Genomic DNA, 27,246 nt, shown 5'->3' on the forward strand with positions numbered 1-27,246 from the left:
TGTTCTTACAGCACTAAGAGGCTCCTGGCCTGGTTTTTCCCTCCATCCTTCTTTTTTTCCTCATTTACTAGGTTATTTTTCTTACTAGGTCCTGAACGTTTTCTGTAGGGCATGCTCTGGTTTTTAAGCAAGCGTATGAATCAGAAAAAGGAGATGGGAAGTTTCTGCTTGATTGCTTCAGGGCCCAAGCATTTTTATTATTCCCTATGTTCCCATATTTGTAAGCAACCAAATAATTCGGTTTTTCGGATGGTCTCCAAACACCCTTAGTCTATAAACTCAGCTGGCCTAAAGATCCCTATTCACTTCTTCCAAAATTTTCTTTTCCCAAGTGATGTTCTTTGTTGAAAATGTGTGACAGTGGGGTGTTGCCTTGGTTGTTTGTGGAAGAAGTGTGTTCCCCCCCTTTTCTTTGTACAATGTGGAAAGTCATGGGGGCCATTCCTGCCTCTGATAAAAACCCCGCAAATTTTCTGCCATATTCCCTGGGCTCAGTGTGTGCATGAATAGCAGATGCTCTGATTTCTGGATTTTGTTTCTTCTATTTATCAGCAACGATGCATGCAGACTTTTTCTCCTATTGATTGCTCTTCCCTAGAATCCCAGAATGGCCTCTGACACCCCCCACCCTCAGATCTTTTTCTGCCCTACCTGTGTAGTCCTGTGCTGAATGGGACCCAGTATGTGCAGAGAGCTCCCTGTACCTGCTTTGTTGTGAGTGGGGGACAGGGCTGCACCCCATTAACGGACTTCCTTCCACTGTGCATTCTCTGGTGCTTAGATCCTTTCACTCCACAGGGGTGAGTCCTTGGTGGAATAGTGGACCATGAAGGGGGCCGTTGCATCACTTTACCCCAAGGCTGGCCTGGTCTGCTATTCTGCGTCTCACTCATTCATTCTTCTCCTCACCCATTCACGAGCCCGCCTATTTTCTCGCTCTCAGCTCATTCATTCTTTAACTTGCTCACTCACTCACTGCTGACTTGGCCTTTGGCTCATTGACTCATCTGTTGGTTGGTCTGAGGCCCAGAGCACAGATGAGCAGCAGGTAGCTGGGGAGGAAGGTTGTAGCTACAGGGGGAAACAGAGGGAGACAAGCACCCCTGTGACCCTGACTGGCCCCGTCTTTGGAGTGAGCTAAGAACACTTTTTCTCCTAGGAGTTTGCTAGGTCACATGGGCAGAGGTGCCTGACCCAGAAGGCAAAGGGCAGAGAGGCAGGCAAGGTGGCCTCTAAGGTGGACCTCCAAGGACGCATTTGGGGAAAGTGGGCTTCGACCCACCATGCACAGTGGGAACAAAAGAGGACCCAGTCCCTAACACAGGCCCTAATCAAGTTCTGCTAAGGAGCCAGATATGAGCATGGTCGTTTCCCCCACCCCCCCTCCACACACACACTTTCATTTTCTGGGCCAAACCCAACAGTGCTCAAGGGTTACTTTTGGCTCTTCACTCAGAGATCACTCCTGGCTGGCTCAAGGGACCCTATAGGATGCTGGGGATCAAATCTGAGTCCACCACTTGTAAGGTAAATGCCCTCCTTGCTGTGCTATTGCTCTGGCCTCAGGAGAAACATTCCTTGACCAGGAAGAGCCTGAAGCTGTGCAGAGACGGTATCGCTAGGCGAGATTGGATATAGGAAGGCTGGATAGATGTCCTCATCACTTCTGTGGAGAAGCTGGTAGAAGGTGTCACTGAGACTTGCTTTCTCAGAATTTTGTAGGCTGGAAAGGCAATTCTGGAACCTATTTTTAAACAAACTTTGGTTGATCACAAAGGCTGCCCTATATAGCAAGTCCTCGAATGATGCCTTTTCTAGCATGAATGGACCTAGCAGGGAAGGGTGTTCCCACCCTGAGAATCAGGAAGATGCAACATGCCTGACCCGAACTGGAACAAACTGCATGAAAATGGACGCGAATGACAGTTTCATATCAGATATTTGGTGACAGAAATCTGGAGCCCAGAATCTGCCATTGAATGTTGCTCTTGTTTATATCAAACTCATCAGTTTCATGAGAGGAAATTGATTTCCTTGCATATTGGTTCCCTTCAAGTCACAGTTTCTGGGTGCCTGTAAGAGGCCTTTGTGGGAACTGGTGTCCACCAGTGAGCTTAATATTTGAATTAAATGCTACACATGTTGATACAATAGGAGGCATTTTGCTTTATAAGAAAAGGAATTGTGTGTTGTTGTTGTTGTTGTTATTGTTGTTGTTGTTGCTGTTTTGGTTTTTGGGTCACACCCAGCAGTGCTCAGGGGTTACTCCTGGCTCTATGCTCAGAAATCGTTCCTGGCAGGCTCGGGGGACCATATGGGATGCCAGGATTTGAACCACCGACCTTACCTCCATGCTATCTCTCCAGCCCCATGTGTGTTGTTTTTATTACTTTTTCTTAATCCCTTTGGTCTACTTTCTACTTCAAGGCCTCACTGGAGGCTGAAAATCTCCAGAATAGAGTTTGGGGGTTGGGGGAATAGTTCAGGGAGTCAGGGAGAGGAAGCTTCTGGCTAGTATGACACAGTGTTCCCAATAGGCCCCCCCCTTCCACAATTTGGCTATTTCTTTTTTTTAATTTTACTATTTAAAGTAAATGGTTATAAAATGTCATCACTTCAATGTCATAGTTTATATGACTGTCCAGTTTAGTTGGAAAGTGGTAAGGTACAGTGAATGGTCCTAGCACCTTCCTCAGCATCTTCAATGCATTTTACCTTCTTTTTTTTTTTTCTTTTTTTTTCTTTTTGGGCCACACCTGGCACTGCTCAGGGGTTACTCCTGGCTGTCTGCTCAGAAATAGCTCCTGGCAGGCACGGGGGACCATATGGGACACCGGGATTCGAACCAACCACCTTAGCTCCTGGGTCAGCTGCTTGTAAGGCAAACGCCGCTGTGCTATCTCTCTGGGCCCACATTTTACCTTCTAAACTGGAAACTCCACCATCCTCCCCACATCAGACTCCCCCAACTCCCTTCTCTTCTCTCCCCAGAAAACCCTATCTGCCTTTTTTAGATGCTTCTGAAATATGGGGTCTCCGGATCCCACCCTGTCTGCCTTCCTTCACTGGTCACGTGATCTCAGGGTTCCTCTTTCAAAGCCAAGTAACTGTCCCACTGCACTGGAAATGGAGTGCCCCCCACTTTTTGGCTTCTGTGAACCAGGCTTCTGGGCAAAGGCTATGGACACTCAATTAAGTTCTTGCTTTGAAACCTGCTGCATTTTCCAGACTTTCTTCCCTCCTAGAAGGCCTGAGTTTGAGGGTATGGACCAGAAGCTATCTTCCTGCATTAGTGACTCCTACTTCCTGTTTGTGAGCAGTTTGGAGAAAGGGTTCCTTTTGTGCCTTCTTTGATGAACTGGGGTGCAGAGTGGACATTTATTCATAGAATTCGAGCTGGGAAAATCCCAGCTGTAGAGATGTCCATGGATGTGTATATACATGTGGTTACATATGTTTACGGCTGAATTTGAGCACACTTTAGAGAGGAGAACTGGTCAGCTCTTTGCAAACTTGCACTTGATGCTACACATGTGACAGAATCGGTGGCTCCCAGTCAGGGGCCCCTGGGAGAAGAAGATGTATAAACTTGTGAGAAGAGAGAGGCCAGGAAGCAGGGGAAGACTGCAGGGATGAAGCCTCTGAAATCAGCTCACACAGCACACCCAGCTCTGTCCCTGGAAGGCTGTGGGGCAGCCTGGAGGTTCTACCCCACCCCAGTGCAGCTCCTAGAGCTCCTTCCTCTCCCCTGGGGTTTCCATGTCAGATTTGCATCCTCAGCACAGAGGAGTCAGGGTCCCTTCTCACAGCACACACAGGGGATTTTGCATGTTTCCTTTGCTCACTGTTGAGATCTTTCTTCTCTAGAGGGGCGTTTGGGTTTGGGGCTACACCTAGTGGTGTGCAGGGGACCACATGTGGTGCTGGTGGTCACACCAGGGTTTGCCAACACCACCACATGCAAAGCAAGTTCTTTCCCTCTTGTACGCCCTTCTGGGTTGGCTAAGGAAGCCTGCCAGGGCGCTGGAATAACCCGTGTGAGTAAGTGTGGCCAAGCCAGGCCTGAATAACCCGTGTCAGTCATATGGACCAGTTAGGCCCGAATAGTGTGTGGCCCAGTAGCAGGTGTATTTTTAGCAGGGATGAGTGAGTGAAGCTGATTATTGTGTTGAGGATGAGCAAATGGGAGGAAGAGGATTGAGGGATCAGGGGCCTCCAGCTGTCCGCAGGGCTGGACAGACAAGGAGGACTCTGGTAGGTTCTGTATCCTCCTGGCTGCTCTGACTGCCTTGGGAATGCAGTGAAACCTGCAGCAGGGACTCCATATCTGAGTTACTCTTGGGGTCCCCGGATGGAGCTGGGTACTGACCCATTCCCAAGGAGACTGGGCAAAGAGTAAGGCTTCACTCCCAGTGCCAGTGGGAGCCCATGCCAGTCTGCAAGGCTTTTGGAGTCAGTACAGCACAGCTTACACCAGGCCCCAGCAGCCAGGAGGGTCTTGGGCTACCTGAAACCAAAGCTACTCCAATTTGGGTCACGTGACTAGGGTTAGTCCTGGTAGTGCCCGGGGCACTGCACAAAGCCATGGATGGGACCAGGACTCCAGTGCGCTCAGCCTTCGGGCCCTGACTTTTATTTTTAATTATTTCTTTTAAATTTAAATTATGTTTATTTTATACAAAGTCAAAGTATATTTTAAATTATTATTATTATTGTTATTTATGTTTTGAGCCACACCCAATGGTGCTTAGGGGTTACTCCTGGTTCTGCACTCAGAAATTGCTCCTAATTTGGGGACCATATAGGATGCCAGGGATCAAACCTGCTTCCACCCTGGGTCAGCCATGTACAAGGCAAACGCCCTACCACTGTGCTACCACTCTGGACCCTACTTACAACATTGCTCATGATCGAGTTTCAGTCATACAATGTTCAATACCTTTCACCAATGCATATTTACATTCCCCTCCACCAATGTCCCCACTTTCCTACCCCCCCCTTCCCACTTGTTCTCTCCCCTGCCTGCCTTGGGGTCAGGCATTTTTCTCCTCTCTCTCTAACCCTGCTTGGGAAGGAACCAGCCTTTTGTCCTAGTCTGGTCTCTCCATGCCCTGCAGTACTTGGCTTGGGGGCCTCTGGGACTGGGTATGTCTACTTTGGATCATTCTGAGTTCTGTTTCTCCACAGAACCAGGTGAACCTGCTAGCCCAATCACAGTTCCTATCAGCCATTAGGGTCCTGAGTAGACTAGGTGTTCTAAAGGGTGATCTAGCAGTGGCTTGAGAGACAGAGGAGCAGCGGAGGTTTCCACTGTTGTATCTGCTGGACAGAGACAGGAACTGATTTCACCGTGGTAGGGTCACAGGATTAACCTGGTCAATTGGCCTGGCCCCTGTGACGAGTTTCTTCCTGATTCTATTTGGAAACTTTGAATTTCCAATAATTCATTTAAGAGCACGGAGGCCTCAGATGAGCTCCCTCGCTGCCTACTTGTGAGTTACACCACCCCAAGAGGCCAAGCTCGAAGCCTCATTCTTGCTTGAGTCCCTCAACTCCACACCATGCTAGGACCAATAGCACTTGAGCTACTGATATGAGTGGCCAGACTGGAAACTGGCCTCAACTCCCTCTGATCCTCCAGGACCTATCATCTCGAGCTCAGCAGGAGACAGACACGGTCTGGCCCAGGGCCCCCACATGGGGACGGGTCCTTCCGAGCACTGTCTGGCTATGCCTTGGAGTGGCCACAGCTATCCCATGTTCACCCCATCCCTGGAAAGGGCCCCATGAACATCAGAGTAGCTGGAACAAAGTGTGTGGCTGTAGCTGTGAATGTCCCTAATGCTATATTTTTTTTACCCATCAGGGAGATGAACTGTTGGCCTCCCTGAGGACCCTTTAAGGCTATCGTCCCCCAAAGATGTCAGTTCCTTTAAATGAAAAACAAAGGGCTGAAGCGATAGCACTTGTCTTGCATGAGGCCAACCCAAGTTTGATCTCCAGGATCCCATATGGTCCTCCAGTACCGCTAGGAGAGACTTCTGAATAGAGAGAGAGCTAGGAGGAACCCCTGAGCCACACATGTGGGTGTGTGGGTCCCCCAACCTTTAGGGAGATCAGCAGGACCCCAGAGCCTACGTTGACTCTCTGGGGGTCATTCCCCCTAGGACAGGAGGCCTTGCTAGCAGCCTGCAGTCCAAGGCTGGCCCAGATTTCCATGTCATTGGCAATGCTTAGAACTCTCCCCACAGCTGCCCATCCGCACCCAAGACCACAAGCCTCCCAGACCAGAAGCTGGGTGGACGGTGACTTCCAAGCCACATGCCCCCATGTGTTGGCATGCTCTCCAGGCCTGTCTCCCCTTTGCTGGCATTGTCCTTAGGACCGATCTCTCTGATCTCTCCTTCCTCAGCCTTTATCTCTGGCTCACACCTACTTATGCCCCAGTCTAACCACGCAGACAACAGTCCCAGAGGTGACACTTCAACCTTGGCACTCGGTGGTTGGACAGGCTATTTGGGGTGTCAGAGTTCTGTGTGCAGGAAATGTGCTGCCTTTGAGGCCTGTCACCCTCTCCTCATTTAAGGGATTCACTGCTGAGCACTGTAGGCCTGAGTTCCCAGGTGGCAGCCCTGCCCTGGTCACTCTTATCAGACTCGATGCTTCGAGCCAGGCCATCAGGCCCATCTGAGGTGACTCCTGGGCGACCTGGCTCTGGGTTCAGTACCAGGAACCTGGCTCTCTCCTTCAGAAGCACTTCCATGTGGCCTCGCTGCCCACAATCTATACCACATACATATTTCATGCCTTTCCTGCCTTCTGAGGAGAAACCAAACCAGCAGACACTCCCGAGCTGGCAGTTTTCCTGACACTGGCCCCACAGCAGAATTTAGATACACCCCTGGGCCTTACACCCCACTGGAAGACATGGTTTGGGGAGTCACAGCTCGCCAGGCCTGCCGGGGCCGAGTCAGCACACGTCATACTGCTCCCCCATCAGTGGACTGGCTGGAAATGGGGTTTTTCCACCTCAGAGACTGCCTGTGACGTTAAATGCATTGCGAGAGTTGTTGAGGAAATGAACTCAGAACCATTTCTAGGTGTTTAACCTGGTGTAATCAGGTCATCTGGTGACATCAAGGCAAGACCAGGAGCCCCGGGTATGTGTGGTTTGGGCTGTGGAGGACACATGGGGTGGAAGACTATTCTAGAATATCTTATGTGTACATATGTGTCTCTGTGTGTGTGTTTCTGGGACTGTGGGCTGACTCAGGCTCCATCTCTGCTCGGGCAGCCAAGTGTTTGTCTGTAATGGTTTAGACCCGAGATGCAGAGACTGCCTGGGCCTGGGCCGAGAGCGTCACAGGCCCCGTGGGAGTGACACAGTGGCACCTGGCATCCAGCATGGCTGGGGGTGGGGTTGGGGAAGATCTTATCACAGGCAGAAAATTCTAGTGAGCCAGAGCCAAGGGCAGCCTTGCCTTCCAAAACAGATGCTTTTTTATTTTTTAAAATATTGTTTTAATTGAATCATTGTGAAATACAGTTACTAAGTTGTTCATGATTGAGTCTCAGTCCTACAGTGTCCAACATCCTTCACCAGGGCACATTGCCCGCCATAGATGTTCCCAGTTTCCCTCCCACCCACCCCTGACTTCTCCCCTGCCTACTTATGTGGCGGCAGACATATTCTCTCTCTCTCTCTCTCTCTCTCTCTCTCTCTCTCTCTCTGTGTGTCTCTCTCTCTCCTTTTCCCTCTCCCCCTTCTTTTGCCTTTAGACTCTGTGGTTTGCAGTATTGTTCCTAAAGGGGAATCCTGCATATCCCATTATCTCCTTTCAGCACCCAGTTCTTGTCCAGAGTGATCATTCCAACTCTCCTTGCACAGTGGTTGTCGAATGCAGTGGAGACCCAAATGTTGAAGCTGGAGTTTCCCTAACCCCAATTCCTTCCACACTGTGTGTGGCCTTGACTCAGATGGTGCCCTGATCCTCTCTCCCTACCAACCACCTGCCCTGCAGACAGAGGCTGAGGGTCTAATCAATGGTCCTCAAACTACGGCCTGCGGGCCACATATTGTATTTATTCCCATTTTGTTTCTTCACTTCTAAATAAGATATATGCAGTGTGCATAGAAATTTGTTCATAATTTTTGTTTTTACTATAATCTGGCCCTCCAACAGTCTGAAGGACAGTGAACTGGCCCCCTGTTTAAAAAGTTTGATGACCCCTGGACTAACTGCTCTGTTTTGTTTTGCTCTGCTTTTGGGAGACCAGGTTAGATCACAGCAGTCCTCTCTCCCTCTCTTCATCCCTATCACCTACACCCACATAGAACCAGCCTGCCAACTGTGGGGCACACCCACCTGGGTGCAAGCTTCTGCTTTCACCGGTTGCTCCTTCCTAGGGCTCTTGGAGCTTGGAACTCTTCCTGGGTACCCAGGACACTGGTTGTGAGGACTCCAGAGCTCGTGTACACAGTCTGTCAGGTTCCCAGGGGAAACTGGGGCAGGTGCGGGAGTCAGCGGGAAGCAAGGCAAACACGCCGACCAACATGCTCTGCTCTTGACTCTTGGTCCCTTGGCTCTAGTCTGGCTGTTTGCTTGTCCTGAGCAGACCCCACATAGTGCCTCAGAACAGTCAGAACTGTGTGGCCGGGTGGGCTGGAAGGGAGCGTCCTGGTGGGTCCTGCCTCCTTCCTTCTCTGCCACGAGCTGCCAGGACTGCTAGGGAGGGAGTGACCGGCCATGTGGTTTTTTGTCATTGTTATTTATTGGTGTGTCCTTGCTGAGAGGATGTTCAGGCTGTGGGGCCTGGAACAGGGTGGCCTGGGGCTGAGGATAGATAAGGGGGAGCCCTGCTGGGCTGTGTTGCTACGCTCCTATGCACGCACACATGTGTATGTAATTGCCCTGCACGTAGGTATATGTGTGTGTCCTTGTTATGTGTTCCTACATGTATGTTATTTCTGTACATGCCTATCTATATGTGTGTGCCTATATGTTTGTGCATATCCTTTGTGCCTCTGTGTGTGCCCCTGTAGGTGCTTTAGCTGTGGCTCCCCTTGTACCCCACAGTGTCCAAGTGGCTGTTGGGGACGTGTAAGTGTTCGTGGGCCTCCCGAGGGCAGGGCCTGAGGCTCGTCCTAAAGACTGCTGGGCCAAGGGGCCTTCCCACCGCAATCTTCTGGTACAAACTACTTGGCCAGAAGCCGCTCACTCTGAGTTAATTTGCTGCATTGACACACAGACACAGACACATATGCCCAAGTGAGTGCGCACATACATGGTCTCCCAGACCACAGTGACACGGTTGGGCTTGATTCTTACATGACTGCCCTTGGCCTCAGCAGAACAGTGTCCCTGGATATGTGGATGAGGCTTTGGGATTCCAGATGGAAAGGCCGAAGTTCTGCTGATGCGCATATTACTAATCGTGAGTGGTATTTACTGACTGCTCTCAGGAGGAGATGTGGAGTGGTTTCAGGAAATGTGAATTGTCAGCCCCTAAATAACCCAGGGTTCACCTGCTGCTTAGATGTCACAGGCTCCTCGTAGCTTTTTCTGGGTTTTTGGGCTACACCTGTGACATTCAGGGAGTCATTCCTGGCTATGCGCTCAGAAATTGCTCCTGGCTTGGGGGACCATATGGGGCGCCGGGGAAGCAAACATCAGTCCATCCTAGGCTAGCTCGTGCAAGGCAAATGCCCTATCTCTTGTGCCACTATTCCTCATAGCTTAACGAGTTTCCTACTTGTTTAGGTAAACTTGGAAGGGACTTATAGTGTTTATGTCAATTAATAAGAAATTGGTCCTCATTTCTTTCTTTTCCACTCCCTTTTTCTTTCTCTTTTCCTTCCTCCTTCCTCCATTCTTCACTCCCTCCCTTCCTTCCTTTCTCCCTCTTTCTTCCTCTCTTTCTTCTTCTCTTCCTCATACAGAGATAGGCCTGAACCCGGCTCTCCTGTGTGAGAGACAGCTGCATTACAAGCCACCATCCCTGTTCAATCATTGAAACTCTTGCTGGTAAAGAAATAGTCCATCAGGACACCAACCTCACCACAGCCTGCGAAGTGGGGCGCAGGAAAAGGGCTACATATCCCAAATCACGTGGGAGAATCAGGCGGGAGTTCAGCCAGCACCCTGCCCAGACTTCCTCCTAAGTCTGCATTATTCATGATGTTTTGGGAACAAATTGGTTCCGTTTGCTCCCTGGCACGGTCTTGCCAAAGGGCACTTGACTGGTCCCGGCACTGGGCCAAGCTGGCTTGTCAGCTAACAGGCAGAAGTGAGATCACTCTCCCATTGGCCTTGATGAAGTGCCAACTCTATTGGGGGGCCTGGCCTGGCTGGGACCCGTTCTTGAGTGTTTGCTGCCTCCTCTCCAACAGCCGCTGTGCTTCCTTCCATGAGGTCAGAAGCGCGCTCTTTGCGCACTCCAGGCTTTTCACTCATCTTCCTGCACTCACTTCCCACTTCCCTTTCCCTGCACTCACTTCCCACTTCCCTTTCCCTGCACTCACTTCCCTTTCCTGCAGTGGATCTTGGCTGGTATGTAGTAGAGACAGATCATGCTGTGTATATCATGGGCTTTTCTGGGTACGGTAGATTCGAGACTCACCCTTGTCACTCCTGCTTTGTTCTTTGCTGCCTTTTCGTGCCCTGCTCCCTGCCCTTCGGGGATGCATCCACCAGTGTGGGAGCCCTTCAGCTGCCCAAGTGTCTCTGGAGTCCATCCCTGTTGAGTGATTATGAAGGAACATTTGCACCTAGTCTACTGGCCAGTGGGTGTTTTTATTTATCTTGGGAAAATTCATGGCAGAGTATTGCTGGGTGAAATGTGGGTACAGGGTGAACTTTCTCAAAGAAGTTCTAGTAGTCCAAGGAGTTGCTTCTCTATAGATTCCCATTGACAAAGGATGGTGGTCTTAACAGTGCTGCATTCCCAGGATTACTTCCTGTAGGTGGTGTTAGTTTGATTCGTTTTCATCCATGAGCGTTTGTATCAGCCACACTGATCTGGCAGACAGAGATGCTTCCCTGTCGTTTTCAATTTTTCCTATTTATAATTAATGCGATAGACTGCCTTGCCTCTTATTTTTCCTCTTCTTTGTTGTTTAGGCTTTCAACAGAAAATCACTGGGGTTGGCATATAGAGCATAGGTTGGAACATATGCTTTGCAGGCTGGAGGCCCAGGTTTGATCCCCAGCACCACCAGATGTGCCACACACACACACACACACACACACACACACACACACACACACACACACACACACACACACAGAGTAAACACAATCCACACTTTCTCCCTCCCGTTCACTCATTTTGCTGATGTAGATCAGCTGGTTCACACAGGCTAAATTCTCCTCACTGGACTTTTCACAGTCGAATGCAAGCTGGCTGATGTGTGCTTTTCCACACAGACCCTGCTGATTTTGTGGGTCTGGTTGTGAGATTCTTTGAATCGGGGGATGCCTCACCCCTCACTCTACCAAGCACCCTTCAGAGACAGGTCTTATCTCGAGCGAGTTCTTTAAAAAAACAAAAACAAAACCGACATCATGCAAGACTCTTGCAAGCTGGTTGGTACCACATCATGGTCTCAGCTCTGCAAAGCCCTTTCATTGCGCCTTCCGTCCTCATTGCCAGCAATGGCTGCTAGCATCCCCCTTTCTTGCAATCCTTCAGGACACAGATGAAACCAATCCTGGGGCTTCCTTCATAAAGACACGATCTGTGTTTCCCTCCCTTGACTACTTCAAGATCTACTCTCGTTAGTGAACTCATCCAGGTCTCATCCTCGCCCTGCCGGAGAATCTGGTGCTGAACGATGACAGGAATGGTTGTTTTCTTCCTTCCTCCTCTCATTTGGGGTCCTTATACGAGCTCAGAAAAGTTAGGGTGTGGCCTCCCTGTGCATACTCATAGATAATTCACACTGTTTTTTCATTTCGTTGTAAAATAGTGCCAATGACATGATGATACCATTCCTCACTTACTGGGAATTCATTCACCTCCATTTCTTTTTTGGTTTGTTTTGGTTTTTTTTGGGGGGAAGACATACTCAGCAGCATTCAGGGGTTACTCCTGGCTCTGTGCTCAGAAGTCGCTCCTGGAAGCCTCAGGGGTCATACGGGATGCTGGGAATCGAACCTGGGTTCGTCCAGGGTTGACTTCGTGCAAGGCAAACTTTGCCCTAACTCTGCAATTGCTCTGGCCCCTCACCTCCTTTCTTAAAATGCAGGTTTCCTAGAGCTTTTGCTCATGTTTTTATTTCTGCTTGCAGAACAGGGGAATTGGGTGTCTGCTCAATTTTGTTTCTCTGTCACGGGCAAGGGGAGCTGGGGACAGTCTTTGTCTTTGGGAACTGTGAGTCCAGTGAGAAAAGGAGGCTAATTGCAGAAACAAAAGTCATCGCCACCAATGAAAAAGAATTGCTTCCATTATGGGTTATTTTTTAAAATAAAGGCAGTTTGGTAATAATATCCAGAGACCATAGAGATGAGGCTGGGCTGGAGCGATAGCACAGCAGTAGGGTGTTTGTGTTGCACTTGACTGACCAAGGATGTGTTGCACTTGACTGACCCAGGATATATATGGGATCGATCCCCTGCATACCACATGGTCCCCCAAGACAGAAGCGATTTCTGAGTACAGAGCCAGGAATAACCCCTGAGTGCCGCCGATGGGTGTAGCCCAAAAACCAAAAACCAAACCAAAACAAAACAAAACAAACAAATAAATAGAGATGAGGGCCAGGAGGACCAGTCCACAATAGGAAGCTTGTTACACGGAGCGGGGGATGGAGTTAGAACAGAGAAGGGAGGAGCGCACATGCCAGGAAAGCCGTCCCTCTTGTTTTCTGGTATGTTAGGGTCGCTGGTCAGACAGCGGGCCACAGATCTCCTGGACTGAACACTTGGTCCAGGAGACTGGGACCCCCTACGCCAGGTGGGTCTTCATGGCTGGCCCTGGCACTTGGGCCCTGGGAGGCGGGCGGAGGAGGGAAACCCCTCCCTTTCAGTTTTCAAACTGGAGAGGGAGCTCGCAGTTGGACCCAGCAGAGTGCACATGCCAGGAAAGCCGTCCCTCTTGTTTTCTGGATCCAAGCCTCTACCAGAGAAGACCTACCACTGCTTTGGCATTGACATACTCCAAAGAGTACTCCCAACACCCAGACGACTCAGCAACAGTCTGCATGCAGGGCAGATCGCTCTGCATTTAACGATATGCTGAAACTAGAGGATGCTCCATATCAGCCTGACATCGACGAAAGAAATGCACAGAATCCAGAGTCTTTAAATATAAAAGTCTGATACCAACTATGGCTAAAGTGTGAAAAAGTTTCACCGGGACCTGCAGTTAGATAGACTGGTATGCCTGGAACCCAGAGTCTATCTTATGCCAATAAACTTCTGGGGTGAGGCCTTTTTGTAATCAAAAAATAAAAAATAAAAAATAAAATAAAAGAACAGAGAAGGGACCACTGTGATCATGAGAGTTGGAAATGATCACTCTGAACAAGAACTGGGTACTGAAAGGAGGGAAAGTGATAGGCATGCTATCGCTTCAGTAATAATATTGCAAACTATGATGTCTAAAAGGAAAGAAAATGGGGGTGGGGGATTTGTCTATCCCATAGGCAGGCAGAGGACAGGCCAGTGGGGAGGGTGGGAGGGAAATGGAGAACATTGGTGATAGGAAATGTACCCTGGTGAAGGGTTTTGGATACTGAATGACTGAAAATCATAAACAACTTTGCCACTGTGTGTCTCACCATGGTTCAGCTATAGAATTTATTTAAGACAATAATCGCTTCTTGCCAGGGACATAGTTATACTGGCAACTGCCTCTTCGATGATCTGAACCACATGTGGCATCATCTTCATCTTCATTTTTTCATTTATCCTCCTCTCTTTCTGGCCCACTGCATTGTTCCCGCCTGGCCCCGGGGAGTACGTGTGCTGGGTGGAAAAGGACATTTTAATTAACAGCTGCATCCTGGGGGTAACGGCCTTCTCAAAGCCTGGGCCTATGCAGGGCATGAGTAACTCAATCAGTGGGAGGTGTGTGGACTGAAAGTGGGGGCGTGAAGAGGGGAAGCCCTAGATTTAACTCTGGGCTGCTCCAGCTGAGAGAGAGAGAGAGAGAGAGAGAGAGAGAGAGAGAGAGAGAGAGAGAGAGAGAGAGAGAGAGAGAGAGAGAGAGAGAGAGAGAGAGAGAGAGAGAGAGAGAGAGAGAGAGAGAGAGAGAGAGAGAGAGAGAGAGAGAGAGAGAGAGAGAGAGAGAGAGAGAGAGAGAGAGAGAGAGAGAGAGAGAGAGAGAGAGAGAGAGAGAGAGAGAGAGAGAGAGGAGAGAGATTTCTGTCATGCCCTCCTAGAAGAAGAAAACATTTTTCATGTCCCCCCACGTGACTGTAAATAGTATCTTTATTAGAAACAAACTTTAACCTGCAAAACAAAAATATATAAAATAATTTGAGCTGATTTTTTTTGTTTTTGTTTTTGTTTTTGGGCCACACCCGGTGGTGCTCAGGGGTTACTCCTGGCTGTCTGCTCAGAAATAGCTCCTGGCAGGACACCGGGATTTGAACCAACCACCTTTGGTCTTGGATCGGCTGCTTGCAAGGCAAACGCTGCTGTGCTATCTCTCCGGGCCCTGAGCTGATTTTCAATTAGAGGTGATGTCTGGATGAATGGCTACAATGAGCACGTTTTGCAATGCATAGCTTTTTGAAGCGGGGTTTGAAGCAGGGCACAGCAACTCTCAGTTCCAGAGACATACAGAGACACAAACATGGGGCTTAGCTTGTTATGACAGTATTTGCCGAGGTCAAGCATGCCCCCCCTTTACGGAGCCTCTCGACCCCATGGGGGGCGTGCTCCACTATTTGAGAAGCACTGGTGTAGTGGGACCATCCTGAGTTGAGAATCGTTGACTAGGGCTGGGGTTGGGGCTGGAGTGATAGCATAGTGGAGAGGGCATTTGCTTTGCACATAGCTGACTCAGCTTTAATCCCTGGTATCCCATATGGTCCCCCAAGCCTGCCAGGAGTAACTCCTGAGCATAGAGCCAAGAGTAACTCCATTGGGTGTGGCTCATAAACCAAAACCAATCAAACAAACAAAAAATCTGGGTCGGGTCAGTGAGGACAGTGGAGGGTGTGTGGCCTGAGCAGACCCCAGGATTGTGGAACAATAATTGTCCTTCTTGTGACTTTAATTGTCAGTGACCTGCCCTTGGCCCCAACTTCCCTAGGCTTCTTTGATCTGCTCCAATGTTATTTGTTTGTTTGTTTGATTGATTTTTGTGCCACACCCAGTGGTGCTCAGGGGTTATTCCTTGCTCTGCGCTCAGAAATCGCTCTGGGCAGGCTCGAAGGATCATTTGGGATCCAGGGTTGGAGTCTGGGTCTGTCGGGTCAGTGATATGCAAGGCAAATGCCCTATCGCTGTGCTATCTCTTCAGCCCTCCAATATTAATTCTTAACAATGTTTAGAAGAGGGTGAGAAATTGGCAGAGCAGACACCCTAGATTCTGTTGCCTGCCTTCTGCCTTCTTGGTAATCAGGAAAGGGCAGTGGGAGCAGGTATCTCTCAAGGGTGGTGAGATCTTAGTTCTCCACAATGTGGAGTGACAGGCCTGGGCATAGGAGGCTCTGCAAGGCTGAGTTTTCATCACTGCTGGACGGTGAATGTCTATATGGTTCACCAAGTCCTTGATGTCTGTTTTCCTTCAGGCATCCCCTGGGCTCAGGGTCCATCAGCTGGTGCAGGGGAATCAGACAGACCCACGTCTTGTCCCGCCCTCCTGTTGGCCTGATGGGATTATGGGTCATAGTTGGCTGGCTCTCAGAGAACTCTGCTCTAGGGAAAGGGCCCAGCAAAGGAAACCTTTCCAGAACCAGCAGCTTCTTGACCTTCTAAGTGCTGAAAATGTGGAACAAGCTGTCTCTTCCACAATCATCATTTCTGTGTATTTGTTTTGGGGCCACACCTAGTAATACTCAGGGCTTACTCCTGGATCTGCACTCAAGGATCATGCCTGGCAGTTACCTGGGGGACCTATATGGGATGCCTGAAATTGAACCTGGGCTGGATTTATGCAGGACAAATGCTTTCTTCATTGTGCTATAGCTCCTTTCTGAAGCGAAAAGTGAAATTACTGATCTGAAATTCTTTGGACCTTAGAGATGGTAACATTTACCTCTGACTTGGGGATATAGCTCGAAGAAAACTAGGTACTTCCTCCAGAGCTTACTTGTACCCAGGGTAAACTTCCTCCAGTAATTGGCTTTTCTTTGAAATGTAGAAGAAAAAAGGAGGAGAGAGAAGGACTCTTTTTTTTTTTCAACTTCGATGGTGTATCTGCAGAAGCAGAAAATATTTAGCATTTTCCAGAACAACTTTCTGTTTGAACTTTTCCCATAATTTTGTAAAGAGAGATCTCATTTAGATAGAAACAGGATGTGTGTGGGTTCTTTTTTTTAATAGAATAATCGGTTCCTTTCAGAAATCAAATAAACAACTTGTCACAACCTGAAAAAGTGCAAATCTCAACACGGCCTCTTTGATTCCTGTGAAGATTATGGGTTTTCTAACATGCTTTCATCTACCTAAAAACCTGTTCTTTCCTTATTCCTACCACATCAGATTTATTTCACTAGGGTGAGAGTTTGTGGAAAAGTCTATCCAAAACTGACAAATTATATGTTCTTACCAATTTTTTACCGGGACAAAACAGTGATCATTTACATGCTCAATTGTTAAATTTGACTTTGAGACACTAAGTACATATGTATCAGGAAAGCAATGAATTATTTTTGGGGTGTAGCCCACATCTGGTAGTACTTACAGGTTACTCCTGGCTCTGCACTTTAGAGGTCATTCCTGGCAGCTAAGGGATTGATTGTATGTAATGCCAGGGATCAAACTCAGGTCGGCCCTATGCAAGGCAAATACCTGATCCATTGTACTCCAGTCCTAGCTGTAGATTTTGCAGTTTCAGGAGTCTCCTCAAAGGAGCTTCTTTTTCACTTGGCAGGGGAGCCAAGAAGAACGTTAGAAAAGAGGAGGAGTGGGTTGATCCAACTCTGGAAGGAAGGTCACAGAGCAAAGATACAAAGCACAGAGGAATGTGGGGGCTAGAGGCGCCAGAGGAGTGGGTCCAAGCGACCACACAGTGGGGTGGTGCTTGCCTTGAACATGGCCCACCTGGATTCAACCACAAACATCCCATAAGATCCCCAAGCCTGCCAGGAGTGATTCCTGAGTGCAGAATCAGGAGTGACCCTGAGCTTTATTTGGTGTGGCCCAAAAACCAAAAACCAAAAACCAAAAAAAAAAAAAAAAAAAGACAGGAATCAGAAGAAAACCCTGGTGTTTGCTGATCATCCCAACTCCATACAAAGGAATCAGTGTATACACTAGGCTGGCTCTAGACGTAGTCCCTATTGGCTCCTGCCCAAGGCAGGAGGGCAGGAGCTCTCATGGCATAAGGCAGGCATGTAAACTGGGACCAGGCCCTTGCTATGGCTAGTAGGGGCCCAGGTTGGACCTGCCTCCCTGCCCGGACACACCCCATTTTCTCAGATTATACCCCACTGGAGTGCGCTTTGCTGATACAGGTGGAGGTTTCCCTCGGAGGAAAGTGTGCCAGCTCCATGTGCAGTGGCTGATTGGGCTGTGCCCACTGCACCTCTTTGAGCCCCACGACCGACCACCTTGGTAGCAAGCAGTGCTCCTTAGTCCTGCTCTGGGACCAACTCCCGTATGTCTAAGGCGTGTCCTGGTATCCTGCCCGCTGGGTCCTTTGAAGTAGAAATGGCAGTTTGCCACACAGAAAGAACTGGAAATGGCCTTCAGGGGGGGGGGTGCAGGGCTTGGCTGAAGGCCAGAGGTGTAGAGGAAGGTTGGGTGTGTTTGGGATTGGGCAGGTGTGTGTGTGTGTGTGTGTTGTGTGTGTGTGTGTGTGTGTGAGAGAGAGAGAGAGAGAGAGAGAGAGAGAGAGAGAGAGAGAGAGAGAGAGAGAGAGAGAGAGAGTGGGGGGGGAGAAATTTAGGGGTGCGCTCGCCCTGCCTGCTCTGAAAACCTGTGTGGGCTGCCTCTAGGTGGAAGGGTTTGTGGAAGCATAATGAAGGGAGGACTGAGGAGGACAGGGGAGCTCCCTGGAAATGCAGAAGGAGAGTGAGGGCGGTGGGGAAGGAGGCAGGAAGTAGAGAATTCTTAGACCCTGAATGAGAGTTTGGGGCTCATTCTGGGGTCGTGGAGACCAAGCAAAGACCCACAGAACAGCAGCAGAAGTTTCTGGTTTAGCTCTTGGGCACTACCCTGTGGGAGGGCAGCCAAGTGCTTCAGGAAGAGGCCTCTGGCAGGCCAGTGAGGAGAAATGGGTTCATTTTGCATTTTCAAAGCTCAGACGCCATCCCAGCCTTCCCTGGACTGTTGTTTTGCTTGTTTATTGGCTCTAGGCCCCCAGGCCTCTAGATACCCCCTCTTCCTTCTCCTCCCCACCTCCTTTCCCTCCCCATTCCCTTTTATCCCCACTTTGCAGAGTAATTAGATAAAAGTAGCCAGACTCTTCATTCATGAGTTTCTGCCTCTGATGTTTTTAATTCTCTTTCCTGGAACAGGGGAAGTGTCTTCAAGTGATTCCCCTTTGTTTTAGGGACAGTGACAATGTTGGCTCATCTGTGGTGCTTCGAGCAGGCTCAGATTTGTTAGGAGAGTGGCGGGAAGGGCAGTGCCCGCTGCCGTTTGGCTAAGTGGAGGCCCAGCAACTGGAGGTCTCCAGGGACCTGTGTTATTTCTCCCCTTTTGCATCTGCAAAAAGATGGAGTTGGCAGCAGCTTCTGATGTGTTCAGGACAGGGCTCCTTGATTTGCTTCAGGCTCTTTGTCAGTGTTAAGTGAACCCCGCATCCACCGCACACTGGGATCCACAGCTTTAGGGTGTCTAGGATGGAGGAGCAGGAAGCAGATCCCATCTCCCCCATCTGATCTCTCCCAGCTGAGGTTGCTTCCATTTTTGAAATTGGATTTTCACTGTGGTCAGTTCTCTGCCTTGTGGCCAACTTGAAGTCACAAGTTCCGTTGCCTGAAGGACACTTCCACTGTGCGTGACTGTCACCAGGATCTAACTTCAGAACTTGGTGATCTTCCCAAAATGGGACATTGGACTCCAGCCCCCCTCCCAGCTGGACAATCCCCATTCCTCTGTCTCTGTCTCTGTCTCTGTGGACTCTGGCAGAGACTGCAGATGAGCAGGACCCTGTCCTGCTGTCCAACTCTGGTGCCTCCCTGATCCGTGTCTGCAGGGCCTTGCTCTACTGCTGGCCCAGAAGCTTCCCTTGGCATGGTGGAGACTCTCCCGTGTGCAGGCCCAGCATAGAGCAATGCCTAAATAGTGTCCATACTGCCATGCCATGTCTAAGGGTCTCTTGAGGCCCTTGCCGCACTTTCGGGGAAGAAGTGCAGAGACCATGGGGAGTGGAACTGGGGAGAGCCTCTCATTTGGCCTAGACCAACCCTGGACAATGCGGCTGCCCCAGGACCACATTGGCCCTTCCAGCAGTTTCTCTGAGCACAGGAGCATTTGTCCCAGCAGTGGCCCCTCCGGGAGATGTGAATGACAGTTGTTCCTGCCCTCAGGATGCTGAGGGACAAAAAGTTCTGTGGGTCATGCTTTCTGTGGTCTGCATTGGGAGGTTGCTGGCCCACTGGAACATGACATGGACCTTTCGTGCAATCAAATTAGTAACCCCACATAGAGAGGCAGAGAGGTGGAGGGGAACCGTCCTAGCCTGAGACCCTGCTCAGAGCCACTGTCTGGGGGCTCTGCCCTGGTGAACGGCAATTTCTATTTGCAGGCAGGAAAACGTGTGTGTGTGTGTGTGTGTGTGTGTGTGTGTGTGTGTGTGTGTGTGTTCCAAGAAAGAAGCAGGAAAACATGTGTATGTGTGTGAAGAAAGAAGCAGGAAAATGTGTGTGTGTGTGTGTGTGTTCCAAGAAAGAAGTAGGAAAATATGTGTGTGTTCCAAGAAAGCAGGAAAATGTGTGTATGTATATGTGTGTATTCCAAGAAAGAAGCAGGAAAACGTGTGTGTGTGTGTGTGTGTGTGTGTGTGTGTGTGTGTATTATGTGTGTGCTCGAGTTTGGTCCAAGAAAGCAGCAGCTGCTCCAAGCAAACTTGCCTGACCTACCAATTAATTAACCCAGCCCGGCTCCGTCTGCACCCACTCAGTGTAATTACATCCTTACCTATCTATGAGAATTAATTACATGTTTGCCAAGTGCTCTGGAATTTTCGGAGGACAAAGAGCCTGTGAAGAATCTCGCCTGACCTTCTGATGTGACTCTCTTATCTCTTGGGTGGGGTCGGGGTGCCATCATCCCATCTTCTGGGGTCTGGGGCACCATTCTCCTGGAAAGGAACTTTTTCTGGGAGCATCCTTGAGGATTGCAAGTCTCTACTACCTGCAGAATGGCTCGTATGCAGATACATGTCTTTGTACCCGCATGTGTCCATGCGCGCACATATGCGCCCTTGTTTCCTTGCACCAAGGGGTGACAGCAGGGTTTCAAGGTCATGGTAATGCGGGCATGGGTGGAGATGGCACTTGTCCCTGAGACTGCTCTGACCCGGGCTGTGGAGTTGGAAAAGCCCTGAGCGTGTCCTCAGTCCTCCTTTAGAGTCTTAACCACTTCTCTTTTTCTCTCTCGCTCTCTCTGTTTCTAGCGGGGCATTCTCCGAAGTGGTCTTAGCTGAAGAGAAGGCGACGGGAAAGCTATTTGCTGTGAAGTGCATCCCCAAAAAGGCGCTGAAGGGCAAAGAAAGTAGCATCGAGAATGAGATCGCCGTGCTGAGGAAGTGAGTGCTGTGGGGGGTATTTATGCTCTGGGAGGGCCGAGTGGGTACTTGAGCCCCTGACCCAGGCAGGGTCCCAGCTGATAGCCTGGCCCTCAGGGAGGGTTTAAGGTGCTCAGAGCTCAGCTGACCTGCCCTATGATGAGTTGCAGTCAAGAGACTCAGTTTGAGTCATTTCCACAACTTCTATGCTTCCCCAGCCTTGCCCTGCTTTGCTTCGAGCTCTGCAGGCCAGCAGGTCCTTGGCCTTGACCTGAATCTTTGTTCTCACTATCCTGGGTCGATGACTGGGCTCAGCACCCCTGGAGTTCTGGTTTTCTTAAGGGATGGCCTCGCATTATTTGCGATGTTGCTCACCAGGTATTTGCAATGTGCGTTCTGTGGTGGCCACATTGCAGCCACCAGCTACTTTGCTGGTGATTGTAGCTCTTAGTGACCATCCACGGATAAAGCTCTACAGTCAAGCCCATAGCTAAGGCCATGAAGCTCCTACATGACAGAACCAGCAGCACCAACCGCCACCCCAGACATGTACCGAACACCACACTCCACACAGCTTACTCTCCTGGCTCTCCTTGAGTCTTTATTTTTGCTCCCCTAGTAGTTGAAGCAGATCTGAGTCCCGTGCCGTTGGAGGCATTCAGATACCCGTCAAGAGTCTGTCCTTCATATCTTGTACACTTGGCCCCTTATGCCCTCATTTATCCTGTCTGTGTCTCAAAAGGTTTGGGAAGCAGACTCGTGTTTGGTACCTACCAATGGGGTGCCATTTTGAATCTGCCTTCTTCTCTGGACAACCTCCATTCTCCTACACAAAAGAGCTTGGAAAGTGCCTTGAGGATGAAGGGGATTGGGGCTTAGCACAGAGCAGGAAGCCCTGGACTGAGAAACAGGTTTGAACAGAAGGAAGCTGGTATTTTGTTTTGCTTTGTTGTTTTTGGACCACACCTGGCAGCACTTAGTGGTTACTCCTGGCTCTACACTCAGGAATCACTCCTGGCAGGTTTGGGAAACCTTATGGGAGGCCAAGGATCGAACCTGCCAGGTGCAAGGCAAGCACTGTCCCCGCTTTGCTTTTGCTCCGGCTCAGATGGAAGCTTTTGGGCTTAAAACTCAGTGCTGCATGCCTCAAGGCTCCATGAAATAAGCACCTCTGGACTGTTCTCTCTGCAGGGGCTCCCCATCTACGTGCCCTACCCACCCCGAAACTACACCCAGGGCCGCTCTGAGGTGGTCTGGAAGGTCATCGTGTCTCAGCTCACACAAAGGTGTCCCAGGACCAGTGGGGCCAGAGCGTTTCTTCTCAGGGCTTGGGTTTGTTTGTTTGTTTGCTGGTTTCCAGGTTTCGGGGCTTGTCTGATGGGCTGTGCTGCTCCCCGCCATCCTGTCTGGGACTGCATGGAACAATGGTGTGGAGAAGGCTTGAGGGGTTGGGGGGGAAGCAGCCATTTGAATCCCCATTTATATCGAGCTGGAAATCGCTCTGTTCATGAAACCTTTATTGAAATGGCCCATTTCCATCAGAAAATTGGCCCTGGGAGAAGGGGATGAATCCTAGGTATTTAACTGAAGCCACCATGTAACTAGTTGGTATTTCCGGTGGAATTCTGGATGGACCCAGAACATTCCAGACTTTTGGGCCCAGGGGCTGGTGCCTTTATTTGGACAGGCCAACCTCGGGGCTTGGAAGCTACAGGGCAGAAGAGACCTTGTTTGTATTTTGTTGCTGGAAGCAAATCCAGAGGCTGAAATCCAGAGACTTTTCTCATGCACTGGGGCTGGTGATTGGTTCCACATCAGGGCCTGAGGATCAGCCTGCACCCTAATCTCTGCATTCACTCCTGCCCCCCTGCTTTTCTGTGAAGCTGATTCTCCATCTACCTGGCCTGGTGGGGTGTGGGATGTCAGACAGTTTTGGTTACTGCCTTATCAAAACCTGATAGTGCCTCCAGGAATAAAGAACACACACACACACACACACACACACACACACACACACACACACACACACACGATTTCTCAGGGGAGAGGAAGATACTGGCTCAGTCCTGATTTATTTGTCCAATCTCTATAAGCGAATTGCAAGAACGAGAGCAGGTAGGCCCTGCAAACAACCAGAAGCAAAGCCTACAAGCAGAGCATGGAAGCCGCTTTGAAACCATTCCTGGAGTGGGTGGTTGAGTTTTTTTTTTTTTTTCCTTTCAGAAAAGGGAACTGGCAATTGCCTTTAATACAGAAGGCACAAGAGTGCTAGATAAGACTCTGAACAGCCCATTCAAGTTCTCTGAAACGGTACAGCTTGTTGTACTCTTCAGAAGGGAATCAAACTGGACTGATTCTAAATTCTGCCAGGACAGAGATCATTGGGGATCCCTTTACTCTTTCCTCCCAAAGGCCTCTCTTAGAGGTCGCCTGCCTGCCCCAGGCTATGGGGACTACAGGTGGATAGAAGTCATGTCTGTCTGTCTGTCTGTCTGTCTGTCTGTCTGTGGCTAATATGCCCTCTTGGACGTTTTCATACTTGTCCTGAAACTAGCTCTTCTGAAATAAATTTTCAGCCTGATGAGTAGATAGATGTTGAATGGTAGGTTATGCATTCCACAATTTCCAGAGAGGAAGAGGGATCCCCATGACCTAATCTGGGTAGGACAAGAGATGCAGGTCCTGCAGCAATTCCGATGAAGGAAATAATCCACACACAGTCGGGAAGGACTAACAGGCCAGAAACTCACACCGCAAGCTGTTCATCCACAAGTTCCACCATGTGGAACCATGAGCCAAGATGGCAACCACCTCTCCAGGCTGCCTGAGGAGCCTTTATTGGGATAAAACAAAGCCCACCCCCAAGGGGAGGGGAAAAAGCCAGATGAGGAGGCAATGGAGTAACATCTTTTTTAACAAATAAACCAAAGGAACCAATTGAGAGACATCTAATTAGAAGGCAATGTGAGGACCAATCCAAAGGCCTCTACCAACAGATAGGAAGGGAGCTCACGGGTATTAGAACATGTGGCATTGGGGGATCTTGGACAGCTGTTGTCATGCTTTGGACCCAGCCACCTGGTCTGACCTCAGTGTTGGGGGGGAGTAGGCTATGTCTCCTTCATTTTTAGTGGCATAACAAATCAGCCAGCACCTTGCCCACCACAGAGCGCCAATTTGTTAGAGGAATTCACTCACACCCTTTGCCTGTCCAGGTCTAGGCAGGCTCAGCACTCGCTACTTCTGGGAAGTAAACATGGCATTTCCTCCCAGGCAAGTAGATCAACTTTCAAGGCAGCACACACAACCTTTGTGCTTCTAGAAGCAGTGTTCCAAGTATGTGGAGTCTGAGTCTAAGAGAGAGACAAGAGTAAAGCAAGAATCTCTCCCCCTTTATTTTTTAAATTGTAGCTGGGGAAATGGAGGCTCAGTGGGTTCAGGATGGGCTGGATTGAGCAGGCCTCTGGTAGATCCCTTAGGACATAAATTGCTGATGGAGCTGGGAAGGGATCTGGGTCAGACATGCTGTTTCGTGCTGCTTTCCCCATGTCTGGCAAACTGGGGAGGGGAATGGCTCTCAAGATATGGGTGCTTTTCCTCTTACAACCATTCCCACATCTTAGCTATATATCAAAGCACCCATTGAGTTTTTCAGAACAGGCTGATGCTCATGCCCCATCCTCAGCCCTGAGAGTTAATGACACAAAGACTGCTCCAGAGGCTGAGATTTGGGTTCTGGGTTTTCATGGGTATGTAAGAATAGCCTGCAGATCACCACTATCCTGTGTGTTCCAGTTTCTTGTTCCCAGCACATGGGAGGTCAGAAGCAGCCTCTGTTCATGGCAGGGTCCAAATGGTTTGAATCTCTATTCATGACAGAGTCCCAGGGGCTTCTTTCAGCATCCTCTCCTGGCATCTCTCCTGCCACAATTTCTCTCCAGTAGTAGCACCATCACTAGTAGGTCCATCAGCAACTCCCATGCTTATATACTTGACTATTCCCATCCTTGTTGTCTGAATGGCTAGAACCCAGGCATCTGATTTATTGCACCAACCAACCAATCAGATTGCCTCAGATGTTCTATATAGAGAAAGATGCCTGCCTTTTTTTCTTCTGCTGAAACAATGGGAAACATAGAAGGGTCCCTTCCCCCAACCTCTTCAGGGATTCTGTTTTATTTCTTATGTATTTATTTATGCATCTATTTATTTGTGGAGACTCACACCTGTTGGCTTGGGGGGCTGTTCCCAGCAGTGCTTGTGGTCTTGTGTGGTAACAGGTATAGAAACAATTCTTCTCCTCGCAAAGCATGTGTTCCCCCGCCCCAGCTGTGTCTCTGGACCTAAATCTTTATTCGTTTATCTAATCTGTTTACTTAGTTGAATTCAGGGCCATGCTCCTGAGGCAGCAGAATTCACAATCAGTGCTGCCTTACCAAGACTAACTTCTCTCTCCCTCTCTGTGTGGGCTCCTGAAGATGTCCCAGGGGCTGAGAAAGTAATATCCTAAGGCAGGAATTTCTCTTTTCTCCTAACCTCTCTTTGGAGGTAAGGACATAGCCAGTCGGGGAATAATAATAATAACTCTAGGCCTTTGGTAACACAGAGGGAAGCAGGTTTATCTTGAATAATCCTCATTGCCTTGGCCATGCCAAGAAACTGGCATGAAGGGGGGGGGGTTCTTTGCATTTTGAAACATTAAACCCCAAGCAACCAAGCAAACAACTGTGCAATTCCAGTAAGACGCTATGGAGGTGGAAGTGATTCTTTCATGTATTTGTATGCGCTCAAACCCACATTCTCACCCACCTGGAGCTGAGCCGAGGGCACCGTGACCGCTAGGTCCCTGCGCATAAGTTATGGACACATCGACCTCCACCTACCCCTGCCTGAAATCACATTCTTCGGCATGGAACTCAGAAGTCTTGCCTTTTCCAGAAATCTTTCCCCTCTTCACTCCCCACATAGCATCCTTTTTGGAGGATCCTGCAGATCCAGTGCCCTTGGGAAGAGGCTCTTATTCTATTGGGCTGCCAATCTTGTAGAAAGAGGGAGAGAGAGAGAGAGAAGAGAAGGGGTTGGGATTGAATGCAGCCTTGCTATATCAAAATCATTCAGCTGTGCAGGATAACCAGGGACTAAAGTGCCTGGTGTATGCATGTATATATGTAAATATGTCTGTATATATACATATATATACAGAATATATACAGACATATATATATTTATATACACATATAGAGAGAGAAGGAGGAGGGAGGAATTGAACCCAAAACCTCAAAGGCATAGAAGCTTCTTTACCATCCAGCCACAGGCCTGGCCCCAGGAGCATTATTTGGGGAGCAGCTCCCAGGAGAGACTCACAGAACCTAGAACTCTTCTTGGCAGTACTTGACCCACTGGGTTCAAAGAGAGCCCCTGGGGTGTGGTGCTACTCAGGCCCTGTGGTACTGAGATTTCTCTGGGCACTCTGGGCCTAGACCCCTGGGTTTCTTTATATCATGGGGAGCAGAATGTGGAACTGGGGTTTGCTGCATGCAAGGCAAATGCCCTCACACCTGTTTGATATCTCCAGTCCCCTGGGAAATGAATCTCTGCATCTAAGCTCTTTGGTCACTCCAGCAACTTCTGGGGCTTCTCGAGCACCCATGTGTGATGGTCAACATCACTACTGGGTCCCCGTGGTGTGGGGCGTAAAGTCACATGAGCCTTGGGTCCAGCACAGGGAGGGGAACTGGCTTATTGAAAGCTCCTGGGATAAAGGCCTCCTCAGCCGCACGTCCTCATATTCTGATGCTGTGAAGGCCAAGCTTTCAGGAACTGCCACTGGCTTCTCAGTACAAGGCCACATGGACCCAGCCTTGCAGCCAGTGAGTTGGCATGTTTCCAGCCACAGTCATTTCCACTTAACTCTTTCTTTAGCACCTGGGGTACCTGGACCAATGGGGGAATCTTTCGTTTCTTAGGGGCCTCAGGGCACCTCTGCGTAATGGCCAATGCCCACCCTTACCCCCCCCACACTGTTTTCAGCTCCCAGGTCTGCTTGGGGGTGACTATTAGGAAATAAGCCCCACCCCATTCCACTTTCTTCCACACGACTGTGCAAATGAGTGCTCAGAACTCTTGCTTAGGGACCCCCAAGATAGTTCAATGTACTGGACACATGCTTTATGTGCAGGAGGACCCAGTTTGGTCCTCAGAAACACACCAGGAGCAAATCCCGAGCACAGGAGTTGCCACTAAGCACCAGAGCTAAGGCCCCCAAACTGGCTACCAGAAGCCCCTTTGCCACTAATGACTCCCCCTTTTTGATGCCATAAGAAGAATCTGCCTGATAAAGCCCAGATTCTTTTGTTTGTTTGTTTGTTTGTCTTATTTGGGGGCCACACCTGGCAG

General features: G+C 49.4%; 1 protein-coding gene across 4 annotated transcripts in view; it reads left to right on the forward strand.

Annotated features, from left to right (window-relative positions):
- CAMK1D (calcium/calmodulin dependent protein kinase ID) overlaps window positions 1-27,246 on the forward strand; it is a 144,028-nt gene that overhangs the window by 42,066 nt on the left and 74,716 nt on the right. For all 4 annotated transcript variants that reach the window (XR_007497549.1, XR_007497548.1, XM_049777090.1 and 1 more), the window contains exon 2: window positions 20,740-20,871. Coding sequence is in view for 2 of the 4 variants with exons in the window: in XM_049777090.1 (XP_049633047.1) it covers window positions 20,740-20,871 (132 nt within the window). In the remaining 2 variants the exon portion in view is untranslated. The remainder of the gene's footprint in view (window positions 1-20,739; window positions 20,872-27,246) is intronic.

The sequence above is a fragment of the Suncus etruscus genome, chromosome 7 (genome assembly GCF_024139225.1).
Source record: "Suncus etruscus isolate mSunEtr1 chromosome 7, mSunEtr1.pri.cur, whole genome shotgun sequence".
Taxonomy (NCBI): domain Eukaryota; kingdom Metazoa; phylum Chordata; class Mammalia; order Eulipotyphla; family Soricidae; genus Suncus; species Suncus etruscus.